Source organism: Drosophila innubila, chromosome X, assembly GCF_004354385.1.
Source record: "Drosophila innubila isolate TH190305 chromosome X, UK_Dinn_1.0, whole genome shotgun sequence".
In the NCBI taxonomy this organism is placed as follows: Eukaryota; Metazoa; Arthropoda; class Insecta; order Diptera; family Drosophilidae; genus Drosophila; species Drosophila innubila.
Window position 1 is genome coordinate 671,544 of NC_047626.1, and position 17,615 is coordinate 689,158.

Genomic DNA, 17,615 nt, shown 5'->3' on the forward strand with positions numbered 1-17,615 from the left:
ACTATATTGACATCACTTATTCTACATTTATTTCTAAAAATCAGGAAATCAAACAGAAACTAATATAGGTTATGGTTTCGGTAATAAGGTTTTTTTTTTTCTTTCGTTTCCTGTATCAGTACCGGTACGTAACGGTATAACAAATCAATTTTGAAACATTTTAAAATGTTAAGATGTTTTATAATAAATATGACGTCAAAATAAATAGCTAGACCAAGAGCAAAATAAATTTTTTGAGTGAACATTAAAATACTTGAAAGCAGAATGAATTAAGAGGACCAACTATGATTAAAATGAAATTTCACTTGAAAATCGGTTCAGTTTTGATCAAGTTATGACAGTTTGAAGTTGGTCAGACTTCGAAGCTAGTTACTTCACAAGTCAAATTTTATATCCAATTCTTCATGATTTTTTACAAAAAAATCAAAGGTCTCAGAATCAAGTTTAAAGTGTTGTTTTATACTAATTACGATATAAGGAGTTGATTAAAAGTGAAAGCTTGAGATTTAAAATTTTGAATTTTCAAATTATCAAAGGGGGGACCCTTACCATCAAAATCGAATCTTGGTCGAAAATAATTAAATTTTCTTAGTGAACAAAATTTGAATGCAGAATGAATTTAAAGTTAAAATCATGATCAAAATGACATTCCGTTTGAAAATCTATTCAGTTTTGATCAAGTTATGACAGTTGAAAGTTGGACAACTCTTTGACCTAGCAACTTTACCACTACCGTACCGGTACAAACGTTTCGGTATACGGTTCTTGACAGAGAGTTTTCGTTCGGTTACGGTTTCAGATCCGGTACTAAAAATGAAACGGTTAGTTTCGGTTAACGGTTTCGGTACCGGTTCCGGTGTTATTCCCTGCTACAAATTTAAATATTTCGATGTGCACATAGTTTTAACAAGAAACATTTATATTCAAAGCAGTTAAATATTTTTTTAATGTAGCTATATTTCCAGCTAAAAGCAATTTTCAAACTTTTCTTTCAACTGAACTCTGAAAATACCCAAAGCTAGCTATAAAATAGCTAAGTTGGCAACAGTGAAATGAACTGTAATTAGCAGCACTAAGCTTAATAACCTATAGAGAACTCACTTACTTAAAATTTTAATAATAATTTATTAAATAATTATTATTTATATTTAGTGATACAGCTGATCAAGATGAAAGCCAACTGTTATCGATAACAGTTTTGATTCAAATGAAAGATTCAAACTTCAAATAGCAAAGTCATTTCATTTTTCATACATTATCAGTGAATAAGTGAAAGATTCCAGATTCCCACATTGCTGTAGCATTTCCAGAGCACTCCACGTGCTATTTGTTTTTCTCTTCTCAAATTTGGGTATCTCCTGAATTCTAAGAATACATTTCATCAGTCCTTCTCTGGATTTCAATGCATAAAGTTGAGCACTGAATTAGTTTGACCTCAGATAAGAAGCTGCGTCAAAAAAAAAGGTTTTTTATACTCATTACTCATACATATTGATAGTATTTCTGGCGCACTCAGAGAATTACAAACTATTATAGGGGAACACAAATTATTGTGGGAGGAAACTTTTTAACTTGTGAGTTTTTTTAATCCAAGATTTAATAAAATTCGTTTTTCATTTGAGTGAATTATGTCTTAATGCTTATATACATACATATATATACAGTTTTACGCTTATCTTGTTTTTTTTTTTTGTATTTATTTTTGTGTTTTGAATGTTTTGTTGCTGATTAAGTGTAAGAGCGAATCTTACATACTCTCTCTTTTTTTCCGCTTTTTTCTTGATTCTGCGAATCACGTTGAACTCAAGTGTTCTTGAACCATATATTTATATAATATACGAACAGTTAGTCAAGCGCTTGTTCGACAAAATACAAAAGTTCACAAAACTTCATTACTTCATTATTTTTTTGGCCTATTGTTATCGAGCTAGTATAAAACACTAAATAATTATATCCTTTCAATAAATGTGCTAAGTTTATATTTTGTATAACCAATTACTTCACTGACTGTATTGATTATCGTATGATTTCTTATTATTAATTAACTTTGATTTATAAGCAGCACATGTCATCTTACTGTCATAGTAAATCTGAAAATTCACAGAATCGATCATAATTCCAGCAAATTCGTCACATTCCAATATTATACCCTTTCCATAAGGTATATATTTTTCAGAAAAAACGGATTTTTTATTTTTGAAAACAAAATAAATTACAAGTTTTAAATCAATTTATCTTTTAATAGATAGGAGCTATTAATATAATTTAGAATCTAATTTATTATTTAATGCTTAAATTTAAGCAAAATAATTGAATTTTTTTTACAGTATTATTTTAATTAATCCCTTTTATTTTAATCAAACAACAAACAAAACATAGTGAATATGTGGTGTATCAAGTGAGCTGAGCTGTTTTTAAATTAATTATATATTCATGAAAAGGAGGTAAAAATAAATTTGAAACTTGGATTAAATAATTAATGCTCATAATAAACAAAATAATTTAATTTAATTTATTTAAGTGTATTGTATTTAAAATAAGCAACAAAAACCAGACATAGTCATAGTTGTATTGGGTCAAAAAGCTGTGGGCTGCTATCAGGAACAATCTGGAAGGGTATTTTAAAGCCTGTCTTGAATCAGCGTTGTGGTTTTTTTTTATAAATAATGAAATCTCAATAAGCTCCGACGTAGTCGGAAAGTTGATTTACTCGTGAAACGGACGTTCAGAAAGTTAAATCTCGACTCGCAAGTTGAAAAACGGAACGAAAATATCAACGAAAGCGATTAAAACGAAAATAGAAAAAAAAGCCATACAAATTTTTTTATATTCATAATACTACAATATTTTTGCTTATTGATAACCAATATATTATTCCAAGTGTGCAATGAATGCTCGTGATTATATTGGGATTTCATCAATAATTGTTTTTATTGGATTGTTAATCGCGTGCTTTGGCCATGTACAGTGCGCGTCAAATGTTATCGCACAAGTATCGCATTTTCATGCTAAAGAATCGAGGGATAAACTGCGTGAAGGCGATACTTTTAATATCACCTGTACAGCGGATTATTTGGAATCCATTTTAACGTTTTGTGATAATTTAAGCGAAATCTATATAGAAAAAACTAATGATAAAAAATATTTTAAACCAGATATAATTAATGAGACCAGTGTATTTTATGAGGTGAATTCAACGATGGCAAAACATCCCAAGGAATACGGTTATTCCTGCATGTGCAAGAAACACAGTTTAAATACGGCGTATTTTATGATTGGCATCAAATTAAATATCACCGATTTTAATTGCAAATTTATCGACACATCCGAACCAAATTTAAGTTGCAGTTTTAGCACGCCAGCAAAACTATCTGCCATAGATCCTGCTACTAAATTCTTTATGGAATATAAATATCATAATTTTAGTTGCGAGTACAATGAAAATCGCACAGTGTGCACAGTGCCTAATGATTTTTTCAAAGACTACAAGTTTTCTAGTAAGCATAATTTTAAAATTTTTATGCAAGATCAATTGGGTACACAAAATGAACAATTTAGTCGGAGTAAAGAGGAATGTATTGTGCTGGTAACTCCGGAAAATGTCAATAAAATAAGTTTAAACAGCAATTCCATTTGCCTGAATTGGACTGACAATCAAAAGGATAATTATAAGCCGCTCTATACAATTGAATGGTTGCTGAATTTGGAACCTAAAGAAGACAATAGAAAGTGGCTACAACAACCGACTGGGTCCCATTTGAGTGATAGCTACTGTCTGGAGGGATTGAGTCTTCCTTATCAGGAGTACACACTGACTGCAAGACGACGCCTTAACGACAGTAGAGTCCGATGGAGTGAACCCTTCAATTACACATTTATCACAGCTCCAACTATCCCCAGTAGACCGCCAATTGTCTGGCCTGGTGGTTATCAATTTAATACACATAATTCCAGCGAACTTCATGTTTATTGGCAGCAAATTCAAACGTTTGAACGCAACGGTCCAGAATTTAAATATAATGTTGAAGTTCGCAACAGCCAGGACAATACGCAAGTCAAGTAAGTAACGATACAAAATTCAAATTCAATTGCAAGTGGCAACGCTGTCGACAGTTCACACTTTATTGCTATGTGGCAACACTTGTCGATAGATAGCCAATAGTTTCGATAAGTTCGAATTCGATACTTTGCATATTGGCAGTTGTCAACGCTGTTCATAGATCAACTGTTGCCACCTATTTACAAACGAGCATTTTTATTATTTACATTTATTTTCTTTGCAGAAATTTAGATGTTCAAGTGGATATAAATATGGCCAGCATAAGAAACTTTCCAAGCAGCGGACGTTATGAAATTCTAATAAGAAGCGAAAACAGCGTGGGAATGTCTGAAAACAGCAGTAAATTGTTTATTTCACATGAAGCGGGCTCGGAAAAGCGAATTCCGACATTTTTAAATATTAGTAAAGAAGAAGACATTATAAGTTGGCAGCCGCCGGAGCAACGAGAACAACTCATCGGTTTGTAAAATTTGAATATAACTACACTAGTGGACACAAATATATTGTCACATTCCATTCATTTACTTTTCGGTAGGATTTACAAAAACAAAGAAAAAACTAAGAATACAATTTTAGGAAACCAAATAAGAAAGGAAAAAAAGGAATCGTAAATTAGGAAATTGAACTAAGAAAAATATTCAGAGTACAAAAATAAGAAAAACACAAAAATAAATGAGGTGAAAATTAGGAATCATGCTATCGGAAAAATTTGAATTAAGTAGAGTTTCTACATCCTTACTCAAATCATACTCCAAACATTTCCAAATTTTCGTGTTTTGAGTAATTTTTTTCTACATTCGTTTAGGGAAACTTAATCTCATATAATCTCATAATAAAAAATTGGTAAATGCGAAATATATTTTATATTACAAATTTATTTATTTATTAAACAAATTTATAATTATTAAAATTAATTTAAATAATAAAAAAAAAATAATATATAATATAATATGACTAAAAAAAAAATTTATCAAAAATTAGAGCTAAAATTTTTGTTAATAATTGAAATGTATTATTCTTTGTAACATATTAGATTCCTTTAATTTTTTTTTTATTTCAAAATAAAAAGTAAACAGCTCGTCAATTTAAATGTAAATTTAAACTCAAATTATTTTCAATCTTTCAGGTTATACAATCTATTGGTGCATCGCGAGCCTTACGGATAGGAATCGGTGCAATGATTCGATGGCTATAGAAACGGATCGGGTGGATGCACAGAGAAATTATTATCATCCAAAGATGGATATCGATGATTCCTATGAGTGGGCAGTGTCTGCCAATTATAATGGAACGATCCTATCCGGTGGCATGATATGGCGACAATGGACACCACATGTTATCTCTAATTTTGATCACAGAATACACAGCTGGGAGGGAGTTTTGGCTCTTCTCGTGCTCGGCGGTTGTCTATATTTGCTATTCCGCAAATATAAATACATGTCGAATATTGAGGTGGATTTACCACCTGGTGTTCTTTTGGATAAGACGGAACATATTGAACTTTTGCCCGATCAGCATTCGAATCAGAATCGGAGTGCGAGTCTTAATCCTGCCGATGAGGTCCCAAAGATTTTGAGTGCGAATATAAAACCTTTGGACTTGGATCTGTCCACAGTTGCTGCTGAAATTGACTCCTGGATTCCCCCAAGTCCCGTTTCCGTTTGCAGCATTTCCAGTTCAAATTTATCTTCTGCTTCTTCTTTATCCACAACAGAATATGTTTCTTGCGATCCTCAAACAAATTCCAGGGAACCGGATTATACAAAGTTAAAATCAATTCCAGTTAATTCAAATTCTCAAACAAATTCCAGTGAACCGGATTATACAAAGATGCAATCAATTCCAGTTAATTCGAAACCGATTCCGAAACCGAACCCGATCTCCGGATATGTTCAGGCACCCGCATTTTACAGATAACTCATTTAAATATCTCTTTAAAGATGGTATTTTTATAATTTATATTATTTATGATCAAAAAAAAAAAGTTTTTTTTACTATTTTTTTAATATTGTAGAATAACTATTTGTTTATTTATTAAATCTTTCTATTGTGGGACTAACAATAAGTTTGCAAATCTTAACCTGAATATTTAGTATAAGGATATAAGGATAAAGTATTGGAAACTCTCCAATGAACCAAGAGCTGCAATACAAACTTTATTTTCACTTTCCGCCATTTTGTACATACATATAATACCAAAGTGTTCTTAGACATTTTTTGTCTAATAAACAGAAATTAATTTAATTATATAACGAACACATTTTACTTTCCTACCTCAATGATCCTCAACAATAATATGCTAAAAATTTATGTAAAAATAATGGAGAGGAGAAGCCAGACCTGAAAGTAGTTTGTAGGAATGTAAAACAGCTAAGAAAACGATAACAAATGAGAAAAAAAGACAAAAAAACAGAGCTTGTCTATAAGAATTTTAACACTTAATACTAAAAAAAGGTGGGTATATCAAATTTAAAACATGTTATTTAAAATAAAAATATATTGGAAATTCGAGACAATTTAAACAGGAAATTAAGAAAACAATAAATTGGGAGGTCAAAAATTGGGAATTAGAGAAAAATTAAGGGCATAAATTAGAAAAGTCTAAATATTTAATTACTTTTGTTTTTAATATTTACTAATCGAAATAAAAGTTAGTTAAAGACATAAAAAATCCAAAGCTAACTTTTTTGTAATATTAATTGAATAGAATGATCCATATTTTGGGATCCCACAAATTAGGTAAAGTTAAGTTACTACTTTATTTATTTTTTGTCTTGGCCCCAATATTATTGTATTAAATGGCATTGTTTATTTTTTTAATTTTTATTTGAAATTCAAAATTGAATAACAACCTGAATAAAAAACAGATTTTGTAGAATTTAATATATAATATATAATCGCATATAATTTAAGTCAAGTTAAGTTAGGTTTTAAGTATTTAACAAAAGGTCTTGTGCCAAATATAATTTTATTAGTTAGCATTAAATTACAAAAATCTATTGTAAAACCAAAACGCAAAACAAGTCAACCGATCTAAACGATAATATTAAAAAATATGTATATATAAAAAAAAAAAAAACAAAAATTCCGTTTATAGATTGGATGAGATGGATTTGCTGCCGTGCCATTTGTATGATCCGTAGTAAAGGAAATTAGCTTCCTCGCACTTGCGATCGGCATCTTTCGGACCCCTCGATCCATAGACATATGGCAATGGTTTCGTCTTTTCCCGTTCGATTCGATGCAGAATGGGCGTAAAAATGCGCCACGCCTCCCGCAATTCATCGGAGCGTACGAAATGCATTTGGGAGCCACAGAAAACATCGAGTATCAGACGCTCATAGGCATCGGGCAGATATGAATCCTTATAGCGATGCTCATAGGTTAAATCCAGCTCGGTTTCTTCGATGTCAAAGGTTATGCCGGGACTTTTGGTCATCATTTTAAAGTAGACAGCCTCGCCGGGCTGTACGCGTATTACCAGCTCATTACGCTTTGTATTACCCTCGAAAATGTCGCCCGGCACATCCTGATATTGAATGCGTACCTCGGCTTTTCGCTCATTTAAAGCCTTGCCACAGCGCAGGATAAATGGAACGCCTTGCCAGCGTTCATTATTGATTTTAATGACAGCCATGGCATAAGTGGGAGTTGTGGATGTGTTGGAAACGGTAGGATCTTCCAAATATCCCGTGCGTGCATCCTCGGTACTGCCCTGAGGATTACCCACATATTGTCCCAAAACAATGTCATTCAATTCCAATTCAGGTATACTTTTCAACACCTTGACCTTCTCATCTCTTATGTCATCGGGATGACAGGAAACCGGTTTCTCCATGGCCACCAATGATAAAATCTGCATTAAGTGATTCTGCATTACATCGCGTATAATGCCAAATTCATCGAAATAACCACCGCGTCCCTGTGTGCCAAATGGTTCCTTGAATGTGATTAAAACCGAGGCAATATTCTCTCGATTCCATGTGGAACTGAGTATTTTATTGCCAAAGCGTATGGTCATCAGATTCTGTACCATCTCCTTGCCCAAATAGTGATCGATGCGGTACAGTTGCTCCTCCTCAAAGAGACTTGCCAAATGATCACTCAAAGCCTTCGAGGTAACATCGTCCCGTCCAAAGGGCTTCTCAACAATCACGCGATTCCAGCCGCTACAAAGTTCGACAAAAATAACACAAAAAACATTTTATCAGTTTTCAGTATTTAGATTACGAATTCCAGAGAGAAATTATAATATAAACAAGTATTGAAAAACACAACATTTTATCAGTTTTCTATTTCAAATTAGAAATTCGAATAGGAGCTAAGTGAAATTATATTATAATATAATACAGGGTGACCAGAAATATCGAAGACAAACATTTTTAATCATAATTTTTATAAAAAAGCATGAAGAATACCACGAAATTACATTTAATATAATCTAGTACAATACTTTTGTTTTGTTACGTATTAATGTTTGTCTCCGTTTTTTCTGGTCACCCTCTATATAAAAGAAGTTTTTTTCAGAAAAACACAACATTTTATCAGTTTTCTATTTCAGGTTCAATTTAGAGCAGAGAGAAATTATACTAATTTAATATTATAAATGTATGTAAAAGCAAAGTTTTGCGTTCTTATCAGTATCTATTTAAGATTAGAAATTTGAATTAGAGCAGAGAGAAATGTTAGACCATTTATATTTAGATTGTCAACTAATCGAATTTTTCAACTACTTGTCTCAATTATGACATTCATATCAGAAAATGTAATCATTCAAAGTTTTATTTTTATTTTTACATAGTAATGATTATTTGAGGATTCTTAAAACTTTTCATCATTGATAATGAATATTTTTGAATTTTTGTAATGGCTCACTCAATCACTCAATCACATTGCACAGCCCAAACCATAAGACCTAGAAGGCTTCAATTTTGACACAACATAGCTAAGACAATTAAATCGGTTTTTTGCAAATTCGAATAGCAAGGTGGCCAAATTCGTTGTCAAGTTCACAAATTTATAAAAATCTGACAATAATTATAATATTTGAGTGAAATAAATTAAAAATCGCATATAAGGGTACTAGAGCAATAATTATCAATACACTTTGTTTGACTGTGTTTGAAATTTCACAAAGTTATGACAGTTTTTGTTTTCTTTTAAAGTAAATTAATATTTTTCTTAGCTCATAATTGAATAAGCGATCGCATCCCAAATTTAGGGATGGTAGATCAGTTGACTTACTTGCGTGACATGCAGATGTTCTTGATGTTGAGTGTGACCAGATCGTAGACACTGGGAGGTAGTGCCAAATAAAAGATGCGATTCGCTTTGAATTTATTCTCCATCTGCTCCAATTGTTGATTCAATAGCTCGTAACCTGTGCGTCCGTCATAAGAGCCTGCCACATAGCTATTAAGGCTCCAGAATTCATCATATTTTGCCTGTTCATTCGGTTGCACCTGCATCAAAATTTCCAAGAATTTCAGATTACCTAATTAATCATGAATTACAACCGTAGTACAATTGATAAATAAAATTCGAACAACGAAATTTCAGTCTAATGGGCTATATGTGTTATATTTAACTTTAAATATTTAAAATGAACTTTCAAAAATAGTTTTAAATATTTCTAATCGGATTTAAAATTAAAATTGAAGATTAAATGTTTTTATTTTTGATTTCATGACAGCTCTGGTTCATGTCGATTTCTTTTAGAAGAAAATGTTACAGATACAGTAATTAATTAATTAAAAAAGATAAATTTTTCCCGATCGTTTTTCGAAAAAATTATCAAAAATATTCAAAAAGTTAAATGTTGGACCAATTCTTTATATGGCAAAACTTTAAGACATATTTTATCAAAAAAAATGATCAAAAATTTTAAAACAGTTACATCATACTGATCGTTATCCGAAAAATTTGAAATTCGAAAAAGTGATGAACGCACCTTCATGTAGGAATCGCAACTGGCTCGAAGATTTTCAATTGTTAACTGGGAACGAGCATATCCACAAATTTTGGTAGGTTTGGGCAATAGATCATCACGATAAAGCCACCATAAAGTTGGATAGATCTTCTTCTTGGCCAGATCGCCCTGTGAAAAAATATATATCAATTTATATGATTTTATGGACCAAAAAATTTGTTTACAAAATAAACTTACCGAGGCACCAAAGACGACAAAAGTATGTGGAATTTGTCCGTCAAAATGTGTGCCTTCACATATCATTGTGGCGGATTTTAAGGACTTTATAATACGATCCAGGGTGCCAGATCCTGAGATGTTAGAATTTCCTAGGCAAAGGACAAGAAAATTAGATTAGAATTGTTATCATTCAAACTAGAATAGTAATAATAATAATAGTGTATCTGTCGATCAGGAAAACTATATTGCAGATCGAGTAAAAAAAGACAAAAAAAAAAAATACTAAAATACCTTTTTTGTATTATTTTGATATGATAAAAGTAAAAATACCTTATTAGAAAAATTGAAAATAAGAGTTTTTGTTACTAAAATTTGATTAACGATCGATCGTTCTATGGCAGCTATCGTCCCTACGACAGCTATATGATATAGTGCTCCGTTGCATTAACAAAATCAGAAACTTACATACCAATTTCGAGTTCGCTAGATCTTAGTCTCTGAGATATGCGGGGTATACTGAGATTAGATCTAACCTTGAGAACAAATACGAAAATATGAAAATTGAGAGTTTAACCTTGAATTTATCCTCAAAATGATCTATTGAACAGAAACAACAATATTTACAAACTTAGAGGTCAGTCCAGAGACGCGTAGTACCGTTCGATGCGGTTCCAAATCCAAATACGTAATAAATCGCAAAATTTCAATTCTCATAGCTTGACTTGACTTGACTTTGAAATCGCGTTAACAGTGACTATATCTTAGTATAGTATCATCAAGTATCATATATGGAAAATAACAGCGCTGCCTGCCCTTCGCACTTCACGAAAAAACGAACCCTAACGAACCTAACGAGCCCGAAACGAACCCAACGAACCGAACCATAGAGAAGAGAGACGAGACGAGACGTTAATCAGTTTAAGTCGCGTGATTTTTTTCGTTCTTTATGAATAGGGAAATTGCACTTGCAATCGTCATGATATGTTTAGGAGATATATTACCATCTATAAGCGAGTACTGCTGATAGGTGAGGAAACTGAACTCAACACAGTTTGAGCTGTTTGCTACGTGCTATATCATCTATATGGGTGATACGACCTCAAAAAAAGATTTAAACAAAGCTAACATTTTTTTACTTTTATTTATAATATATGCTTTATTAATTTAATCTCAAAAATATATTAAAACAAGCTAGTATAATTTTTAACTACATATATTAATAAATAACAATAATATCTTATTAACTAAATTTCATTTTGATCTGTTCTTCAGCTTTAACGACTTTGGAATCCCACACACGTTTCATTTATTGGGAATTTTACAGGCAACATTTTTAGATTGTTTTTTTTCATAGAAAACTAACAGAGGTCTTATGAAAAAATTCACATATTTGTTATTCTTTTAAGAATTTAACAATACAATTGCATTCTTTTTTTAACTTAATAATAATACTATATATAATATAAAATAATAATTTTTTTGCAACTGCTATTGTTTCTTTGTCAAAAATATTGATTGACTGTATGTATGAATGTTGAACAGGTGAAAGATCACCTTATGGGGTCACTTTGCGGCTTACAACACTGGCTGCCCAAAGTGCGCCCTTCAAATTCGCGCGCACTCTCTCTCTCTCCCACTCTCTTTCTCTCGCTCTCTTTCTTTTAAAGGGTCACCTTAAAAAAGCTTATCGCCATTCCAATTCGCAATCACTTCCCGCACTCCGCAATTATCTATGTAGCAAACGATGATACGTTCAGATGGTGTTGTTGTTGGTTTTGTTGTTATTGCTTTAAGCACATTCACTCCAACGATTCAAGCAACAAATAACCTTACAACTTGAAGTTCAAAGAGAGCGGTGGCAGAGCGGGAGAGCAGCGGCAGAGCAGCAAAGAGAGAGTTAAGGCATTGAGTAATACTAGCCGGATCAGTGCTGCCATTTTGCCAATTTAATTGCTAGATTTAGCACTTTTTTTAATTGCAATAGCTAGAAAATTTTTTCAAATTATATTAGCTACAGCTTTGGCAATTTTAATCGTGGAATTTTAAAAAAGTATTCAAAACATTTTATGTTTAATTTACTAATTTAATTTAATTCTCCTAAGTAATAAATTTAAATTTTATTTATCGAGCATCTCGATAGATTGTCAAAAAATTATCGCTGTGTTTTGACGTCACTAATGTGCACTATTTTGCTTTGTGCGCACAATTACTTGACCTACTGTTTGGTGAATGGACCGACCTCAAACCTGACCCAGTTACCCACATTCTACAATATTTTTATTTTTTACTCACCTGACTTATTCATGTTTATTACTTATTACTTGTTGACTGTCCGTTAACTTTCGAAAGCTATGTTTGATTTATTGTTATTTTTTTGTTTGTTTTGTTTATACTTGAGCTTCGCTTCAATTTAGTTTATTCAATACTTTATATATAAAGATGAATAAGTAAAATACGCCTGCTAAGTTGGTTTTTTTTTTCTCTTTATTGCTTTATATAAACTTGTTTAGTTCTAGCTCTTTATGAACAGCAAAAAATTTAAATTTGGCCACAAAAAATAAATGTCAAAAGTATGCAAGCTAAACGCATACAAAACATGCGCAATACACACGCACACGTACACAAACACAGACACGCACGCAAGCGCAACGTGAGTAAAATTTTTGTTTTTGTTTTTGGCTTTTGGTTTTTTGTTGTTTGCAATCGCAGTGGGTAAAGTTTTTTTGTTTTCTGCTTTCTGTTCTTCTGGTTTTTTTGGAGCCCTCGAAAATTCACGATATTAAGCTTAGCACGATCGCAGCGCGAATGCGACACAGTAAATAAACTTTAAAACGTTTCAACTTTAAAGCAAAGGCAGCGACATTAGCAGCGGCAGCAACAACAAGAAATACCAACAATGCCACTCACTTGTAACAGCAACAACAACAACGACATTAAAAGAGCGCACAAGCTTTGAATGCGGCAACGGCGACGCTGCCGACGACGCCGACGTTGCCGGCTCTCTGTTATGCATAAACGCCCGCGCGCACACTCACACACACACATACAAGCTCATACGCAAGTACGCAAGCTATGTACATACGTGTGTGAGAGAGACCATTGCAAAAAAAGAGAGACGTACATATGTAGATGTTGTTGTTAAATGACCAGTGTTGCCATACAATTAATTTAAAATTAATTTCTATAAAACACAGCGATTGCAACGTCATGATTGCGACATTAACACTCAGCGCCAGATATATGCATACACTTATTTGAAATTGACTTGAGATATTTAAAGTACACAATTAAAAATACAAAAAACAATGGAAAAACCGGTAAGTGTTTGAAAATGGTTGAAAACAGGGATCACAAGTTATAATTATTTTAATCATTAAAATTAAATCAGTAAAATTTAAAATAATTATTAAATTTAAATTTTTATTTAAAATCATAAAAAACTTTTATTTTTAATTTTTAAAATAAAACTCAAATATGATGGCTGCGTGTACGAATACATTTTGCGCTGACTGTACCAAGACCAAGACCTCACAAGACCCCAAGTGCCCCCTATACATACATATGTAAAATTATTCACATGAATGCATGTGCGTACATATGTTTGAATAATACATGTACTAACTTGTAAAACATTTATGGTACATACTGTGCAATTGTTTACTATTTTATTCGTTTTTTGTGTATTTTACTATTTGGTTGCCATACGAAAATCATGAAATGAACTATTATCATCTGATCATTAAAGACATACGATTACCACCAACAGAGGATTTTTAGAGGTCTTTTTAGAAAGCTGGTGATTCACACACACATACATATATACATTTGCACATACATATATGTATGTATTTATGTATTTGATGGGTTTCCCCGACTATGAGATATCCGTTACTCAATTCAAATATACAGTTAGGCAAGTAATTAGTTTCTCCTTATCAATAAAAATAGTACATTTCTTTTTTACTCAACAAAATAGTTTGTATAAATGGATTTAATTAATCAGGTGTGCTCCAGAAATCTCTAGACATTTTGAATAGAAATATTTTTTCGAACAAATTTTTCAGCATTTTATTTAATTTAAAAGATATTCTAATTCAATTTAATAATTATTTAATTCTGTCAAATCTGTTTAAATTTTTTTAGACATTTTAAAGCAATGGTTCCTTCTTTTCTGAAACACCAACAATACCTTTTGGGTTGACTTTGGCGATTTGTGGAACACACCTGAAAGTATAAATTGTATTTATAAATTTTGTATTGCATAATTTTCGGCGCTCGCTTTGTTGAAAACTTAAAACAAGCCTGAATAGCGTTATGTTTCTGATTTGGATGCGATTAAGCCGAACCCTTAACCGATTTAAATTGGTAACCGTAACTGAAACCCTAACGGAAGCAACATTTTATTTTATTTTATACCTGAAAAGAAATTATACAAACCGTTATAACCGATTTAAGTATCCAGGTGTATTGCAGTTTGTTTTTTTTTGGATTTTTACACACATGACAACGAATACTGCATACCTTTAAGTTGACGAGTTACGGGTATGATAATGCCAAATAAACCTTACCTTTATAGTCAGAGGTAAACAACCCAAAACAACGCAGGTGATTAAATTCACAGCCCCCTAATCCGTAATACACGATGATTATGAACGATATATGCATTTATAATAGTCATGTAAATTTTTAGTTAGCTTAACTGAAACTATTATAATCCATTTGACATGTCGAAATAGTTCTTTGTATTATATTTACAATAAAACTAGAAAAAAACGATGAGAACAAAATTAAAAAAAAAAATTACATAGATCTTTTAGCACGATTTTTGTGTAGGACAACAACAGTCTAAAGCCGCGTTCATAATATAAATGTATATCTATATACATGTATATATCTGTAGTAGCACATGCAGTAAACACATATTACAATTTTATTGTATCGATTGGTTTTTCTTTTTTTTTTCTTTTTTTTCGAAATTCGATTTAAGTGAGTGTGTGTTTGTGTTCGGTGCGTCCCCAAATTATTTATCGTCCGTTATTTATCGATCTGCTCTTTATATTTACAATTCCCGATGATTTTGATAATCGCAATCGTGTAACTGTTATTGCTCTTCTTCTTCCTCTTGTGCTTCTTCTTCTGTTTGCTGCTGTTGTTATTGTTGTGGTACAATCTATTATGATAATCGGTAGAGCGCAGGTGATTGTTTGCAAGTGTATCGTTATCGAACTTCGGCTGTCAGTAAAAAAGAACCGAGTGTAAAATCACACGATTTCTGCGCTCCTCAAATTCCTGTATCATTTCATCGATATCATTATCGATATCGTTCGATTTTGCCATCTGTTAAAAAGAAAATGAGTATTAATTTAATGTTATTAAATTAAATCAAATAGTAGTATTGTAGTTACCAAATTAAGCATGTCAGTTATTAAAAATGCGCCCATCAATGCATCCTCCGCATTATCGACAACATCAACGTTCAAAACGTGAACAGGTCGATTATCAACAGAGTCCATCGATACCATGTGCATCACAACCAAATCGTAAACACGCTCCTCTACCGTTATAATTATATCAAATTGTTCTTTGGTTTCTTGAAAACGTTCCGGGCATTTTTTAATACGCCGATTACGGTCCAGCATATGCAGCAGTCCGTTTTGTGTGTAACTGCAGAGAAGTTAAAGAAGAGGAGAGCAGGATAAATGACAAATGATAAGCATAACCACAAATTGCAATCATGGTGCAAGCAATAACAAGGTCAAGTCGTCAAGACGTACAAACAGAACTGGTACCTTTTTTGATGGTACATTGAATCAGTTATATTCGAATTGATACATTTACACTTGTGACATAAACTGGTACTTTTTTTTGATTGGTTGAATAGATTGAATAAATTTTATTGAAATATGGTACATTTTTGTAGGCTTATCAAATTTGTATTTTATTACAATTTTTTGTAAATATAATAAAGTTACAAAAGTAACAGAAGATGCTAATTAGTTTTTAATGGTACATTGAATCAATTACATTAGAAATGGTAAATTTTTTGTAGGCTTGGCAAATTTGTACTTTATTTCAATGTTTTTTATATATAAAAAAGTTTTTATAAACAAGTTGAAAAAATTTACAAAAATATATACATTAACCTGTTTGAGTTTCTTGAACTTAATAATAAAAATATATATTGATATTATAAGCAAACTTAACAGATCCTTTGTATTTTGTACCACAAAGTGGGTACACTTTTACTCCAAATTTGGTATACACTATTTGTACAAAGTGGCAACCGTGAAAAGGAAGATGAAAACAAAACAAACACTCTTTGCACTCATCTAATTTCGTTGTTGCTCGCTCTCTGTCTAGCACACGTGCGACTCAATGCGGCAGGGCTGACGACATTACCTTATAATAAATTGAACCATGATTTGCCAGTCATCATCAACTCACTTACAATTCCTTGTCTTTGGATTCCAAGTCGCGGTAGATTTCCTCGTAGCTGGTGCCAAATTCGTAAACATTTGGCTTATCAAACGCTAATCCGGGCAATTTGACCCGTTCACCGGTGCCGTAGGAGCGCACGTTAAAGCCTTTTTTAGCGAGAAAATTATGCGCCTCCATGGAACGATTCATGTTCGATGAACAGACCACAGCGACGGACAATTTGCTCGGGTCAGTCATTATCTATTTGGCAGTGCAATTATTACGATAAACCAATCAAAAACTATGTGACTTAGGAATTTAGAGCAGAATGACAATGATGTTTGTGTGTGTTTGTGTGGCTGTATCGGCAGAGCTGTCAACTTGTTTTAGTAGTCAAACGGGCTGGCAGGCTTGGTTAGTGAATTTTAAGCTCGTTTTAGATTGTAATCAATTTCCAAAATGTATAAAATTTAGCAATTTCTATAATTTTTGCTATAAATTTTTGTTATAAATTTGATGTAGCATTCATAAAAAAATTTTTATTATTTTATTAAAATTTTATTTTATTATCGTTTACATTTTTTTTATCAAATGGCAGCCTTAGTTCTGGAAAAAGCTCCATTTCCATATTCCGGTCACAGTCTGCCTATAAAACCAAACCATAGGTGGCGCATTTATGTTGATAATAGAAAACATTGTGGCAACATTGGCATACATGTTTTGCCAGCTTTAACTGACTATTCAAATTCAGTGTTGTCAATACTCAACAATTGTTATTCGAAATTAATCTGGTAACGCTATAGCAAGAGTCTCAAACGTAACGTTTCAAATTCGCGTCGAAAACAACCGTTAAACGTGTGAAGCGGCAAATTAAAATAAAAGTAATTAAGAGAAATAAATTGACATTTATTTAACACAGTTGTCAGAGCTTGTGAAGTTTGTTTTTGTAAGCATTTCTCTGTATGTATGTGTGTGTGAGTGTGTTGGTAT

At 32.1% G+C, this 17,615-nt stretch overlaps 3 protein-coding genes across 6 annotated transcripts; 1 reads left to right on the forward strand and 2 right to left on the reverse strand.

Moving 5' to 3' along the window:
- The first annotated feature begins 2,591 nt into the window (after positions 1–2,591).
- LOC117789670 (cytokine receptor) lies at positions 2,592–6,043 on the forward strand. Its single transcript, XM_034628753.1, has 3 exons — positions 2,592–4,059; positions 4,284–4,519; positions 5,187–6,043. The coding sequence occupies exons 1-3, from the start codon at positions 2,888–2,890 to the stop codon at positions 5,975–5,977; spliced, it is 2,199 nt and encodes a 732-aa protein (XP_034484644.1). The 5' UTR covers positions 2,592–2,887; the 3' UTR covers positions 5,978–6,043.
- Positions 6,044–7,011: 968 nt separating this feature from the next.
- On the reverse strand, positions 7,012–13,109 carry LOC117789679 (glucose-6-phosphate 1-dehydrogenase). Of its 3 annotated transcripts, none has more exons than XM_034628767.1 (5): positions 12,501–13,109; positions 10,227–10,357; positions 10,011–10,157; positions 9,305–9,522; positions 7,012–8,229 (listed from the first exon to the last, which is right to left on the reverse strand). In XM_034628767.1, exons 1-5 carry the CDS (start codon positions 12,511–12,513, stop codon positions 7,152–7,154), a joined length of 1,587 nt encoding a protein of 528 aa, XP_034484658.1. In that variant the 5' UTR covers positions 12,514–13,109; the 3' UTR covers positions 7,012–7,151. The 3 variants fall into 3 exon arrangements, with proteins under 3 accessions (XP_034484658.1, XP_034484666.1, XP_034484674.1); XM_034628775.1 differs by lacking the exon at positions 12,501–13,109 and adding an exon at positions 10,833–10,953; XM_034628783.1 differs by lacking the exon at positions 12,501–13,109 and adding an exon at positions 10,837–10,857.
- A 1,817-nt stretch (positions 13,110–14,926) lies between these two features.
- On the reverse strand, positions 14,927–16,956 carry LOC117789700 (RNA polymerase II subunit A C-terminal domain phosphatase SSU72). Of its 2 annotated transcripts, none has more exons than XM_034628794.1 (3): positions 16,657–16,956; positions 15,614–15,872; positions 14,927–15,545 (listed from the first exon to the last, which is right to left on the reverse strand). In XM_034628794.1, exons 1-3 carry the CDS (start codon positions 16,881–16,883, stop codon positions 15,444–15,446), a joined length of 588 nt encoding a protein of 195 aa, XP_034484685.1. In that variant the 5' UTR covers positions 16,884–16,956; the 3' UTR covers positions 14,927–15,443. The 2 variants fall into 2 exon arrangements, with proteins under 2 accessions (XP_034484685.1, XP_034484695.1); XM_034628804.1 differs by having other exon boundaries at positions 16,653–16,782.
- Positions 16,957–17,615: the final 659 nt, after the last annotated feature.

Bases quoted from the DNA above. Each gene is read 5' to 3' on its own strand.
- LOC117789670 (XM_034628753.1), top strand. From the start codon at position 2,888: ATGAATGCTCGTGATTATATTGGGATTTCATCAATAATTGTTTTTATT. The intron at 4,060-4,283 runs GTAAGTAACGAT...TTTTCTTTGCAG, and splicing joins CAGGACAATACGCAAGTCAA to AAATTTAGATGTTCAAGTGG. The intron at 4,520-5,186 runs GTTTGTAAAATT...TCAATCTTTCAG, and splicing joins GCAACGAGAACAACTCATCG to GTTATACAATCTATTGGTGC.
- LOC117789679 (XM_034628767.1), bottom strand. The intron at 10,158-10,226 runs GTAAGTTTATTT...ATTTTTTCACAG, and splicing joins TTGTCGTCTTTGGTGCCTCG to GGCGATCTGGCCAAGAAGAA. The intron at 9,523-10,010 runs GTGCGTTCATCA...ATTTTGATGCAG, and splicing joins GTTGCGATTCCTACATGAAG to GTGCAACCGAATGAACAGGC.
- LOC117789700 (XM_034628794.1), bottom strand. From the start codon at position 16,883: ATGACTGACCCGAGCAAATTGTCCGTCGCTGTGGTCTGTTCATCGAAC. The intron at 15,873-16,656 runs GTAAGTGAGTTG...ACTTCTCTGCAG, and splicing joins GAATCCAAAGACAAGGAATT to TTACACACAAAACGGACTGC. The intron at 15,546-15,613 runs GTAACTACAATA...TCTTTTTAACAG, and splicing joins TAACTGACATGCTTAATTTG to ATGGCAAAATCGAACGATAT.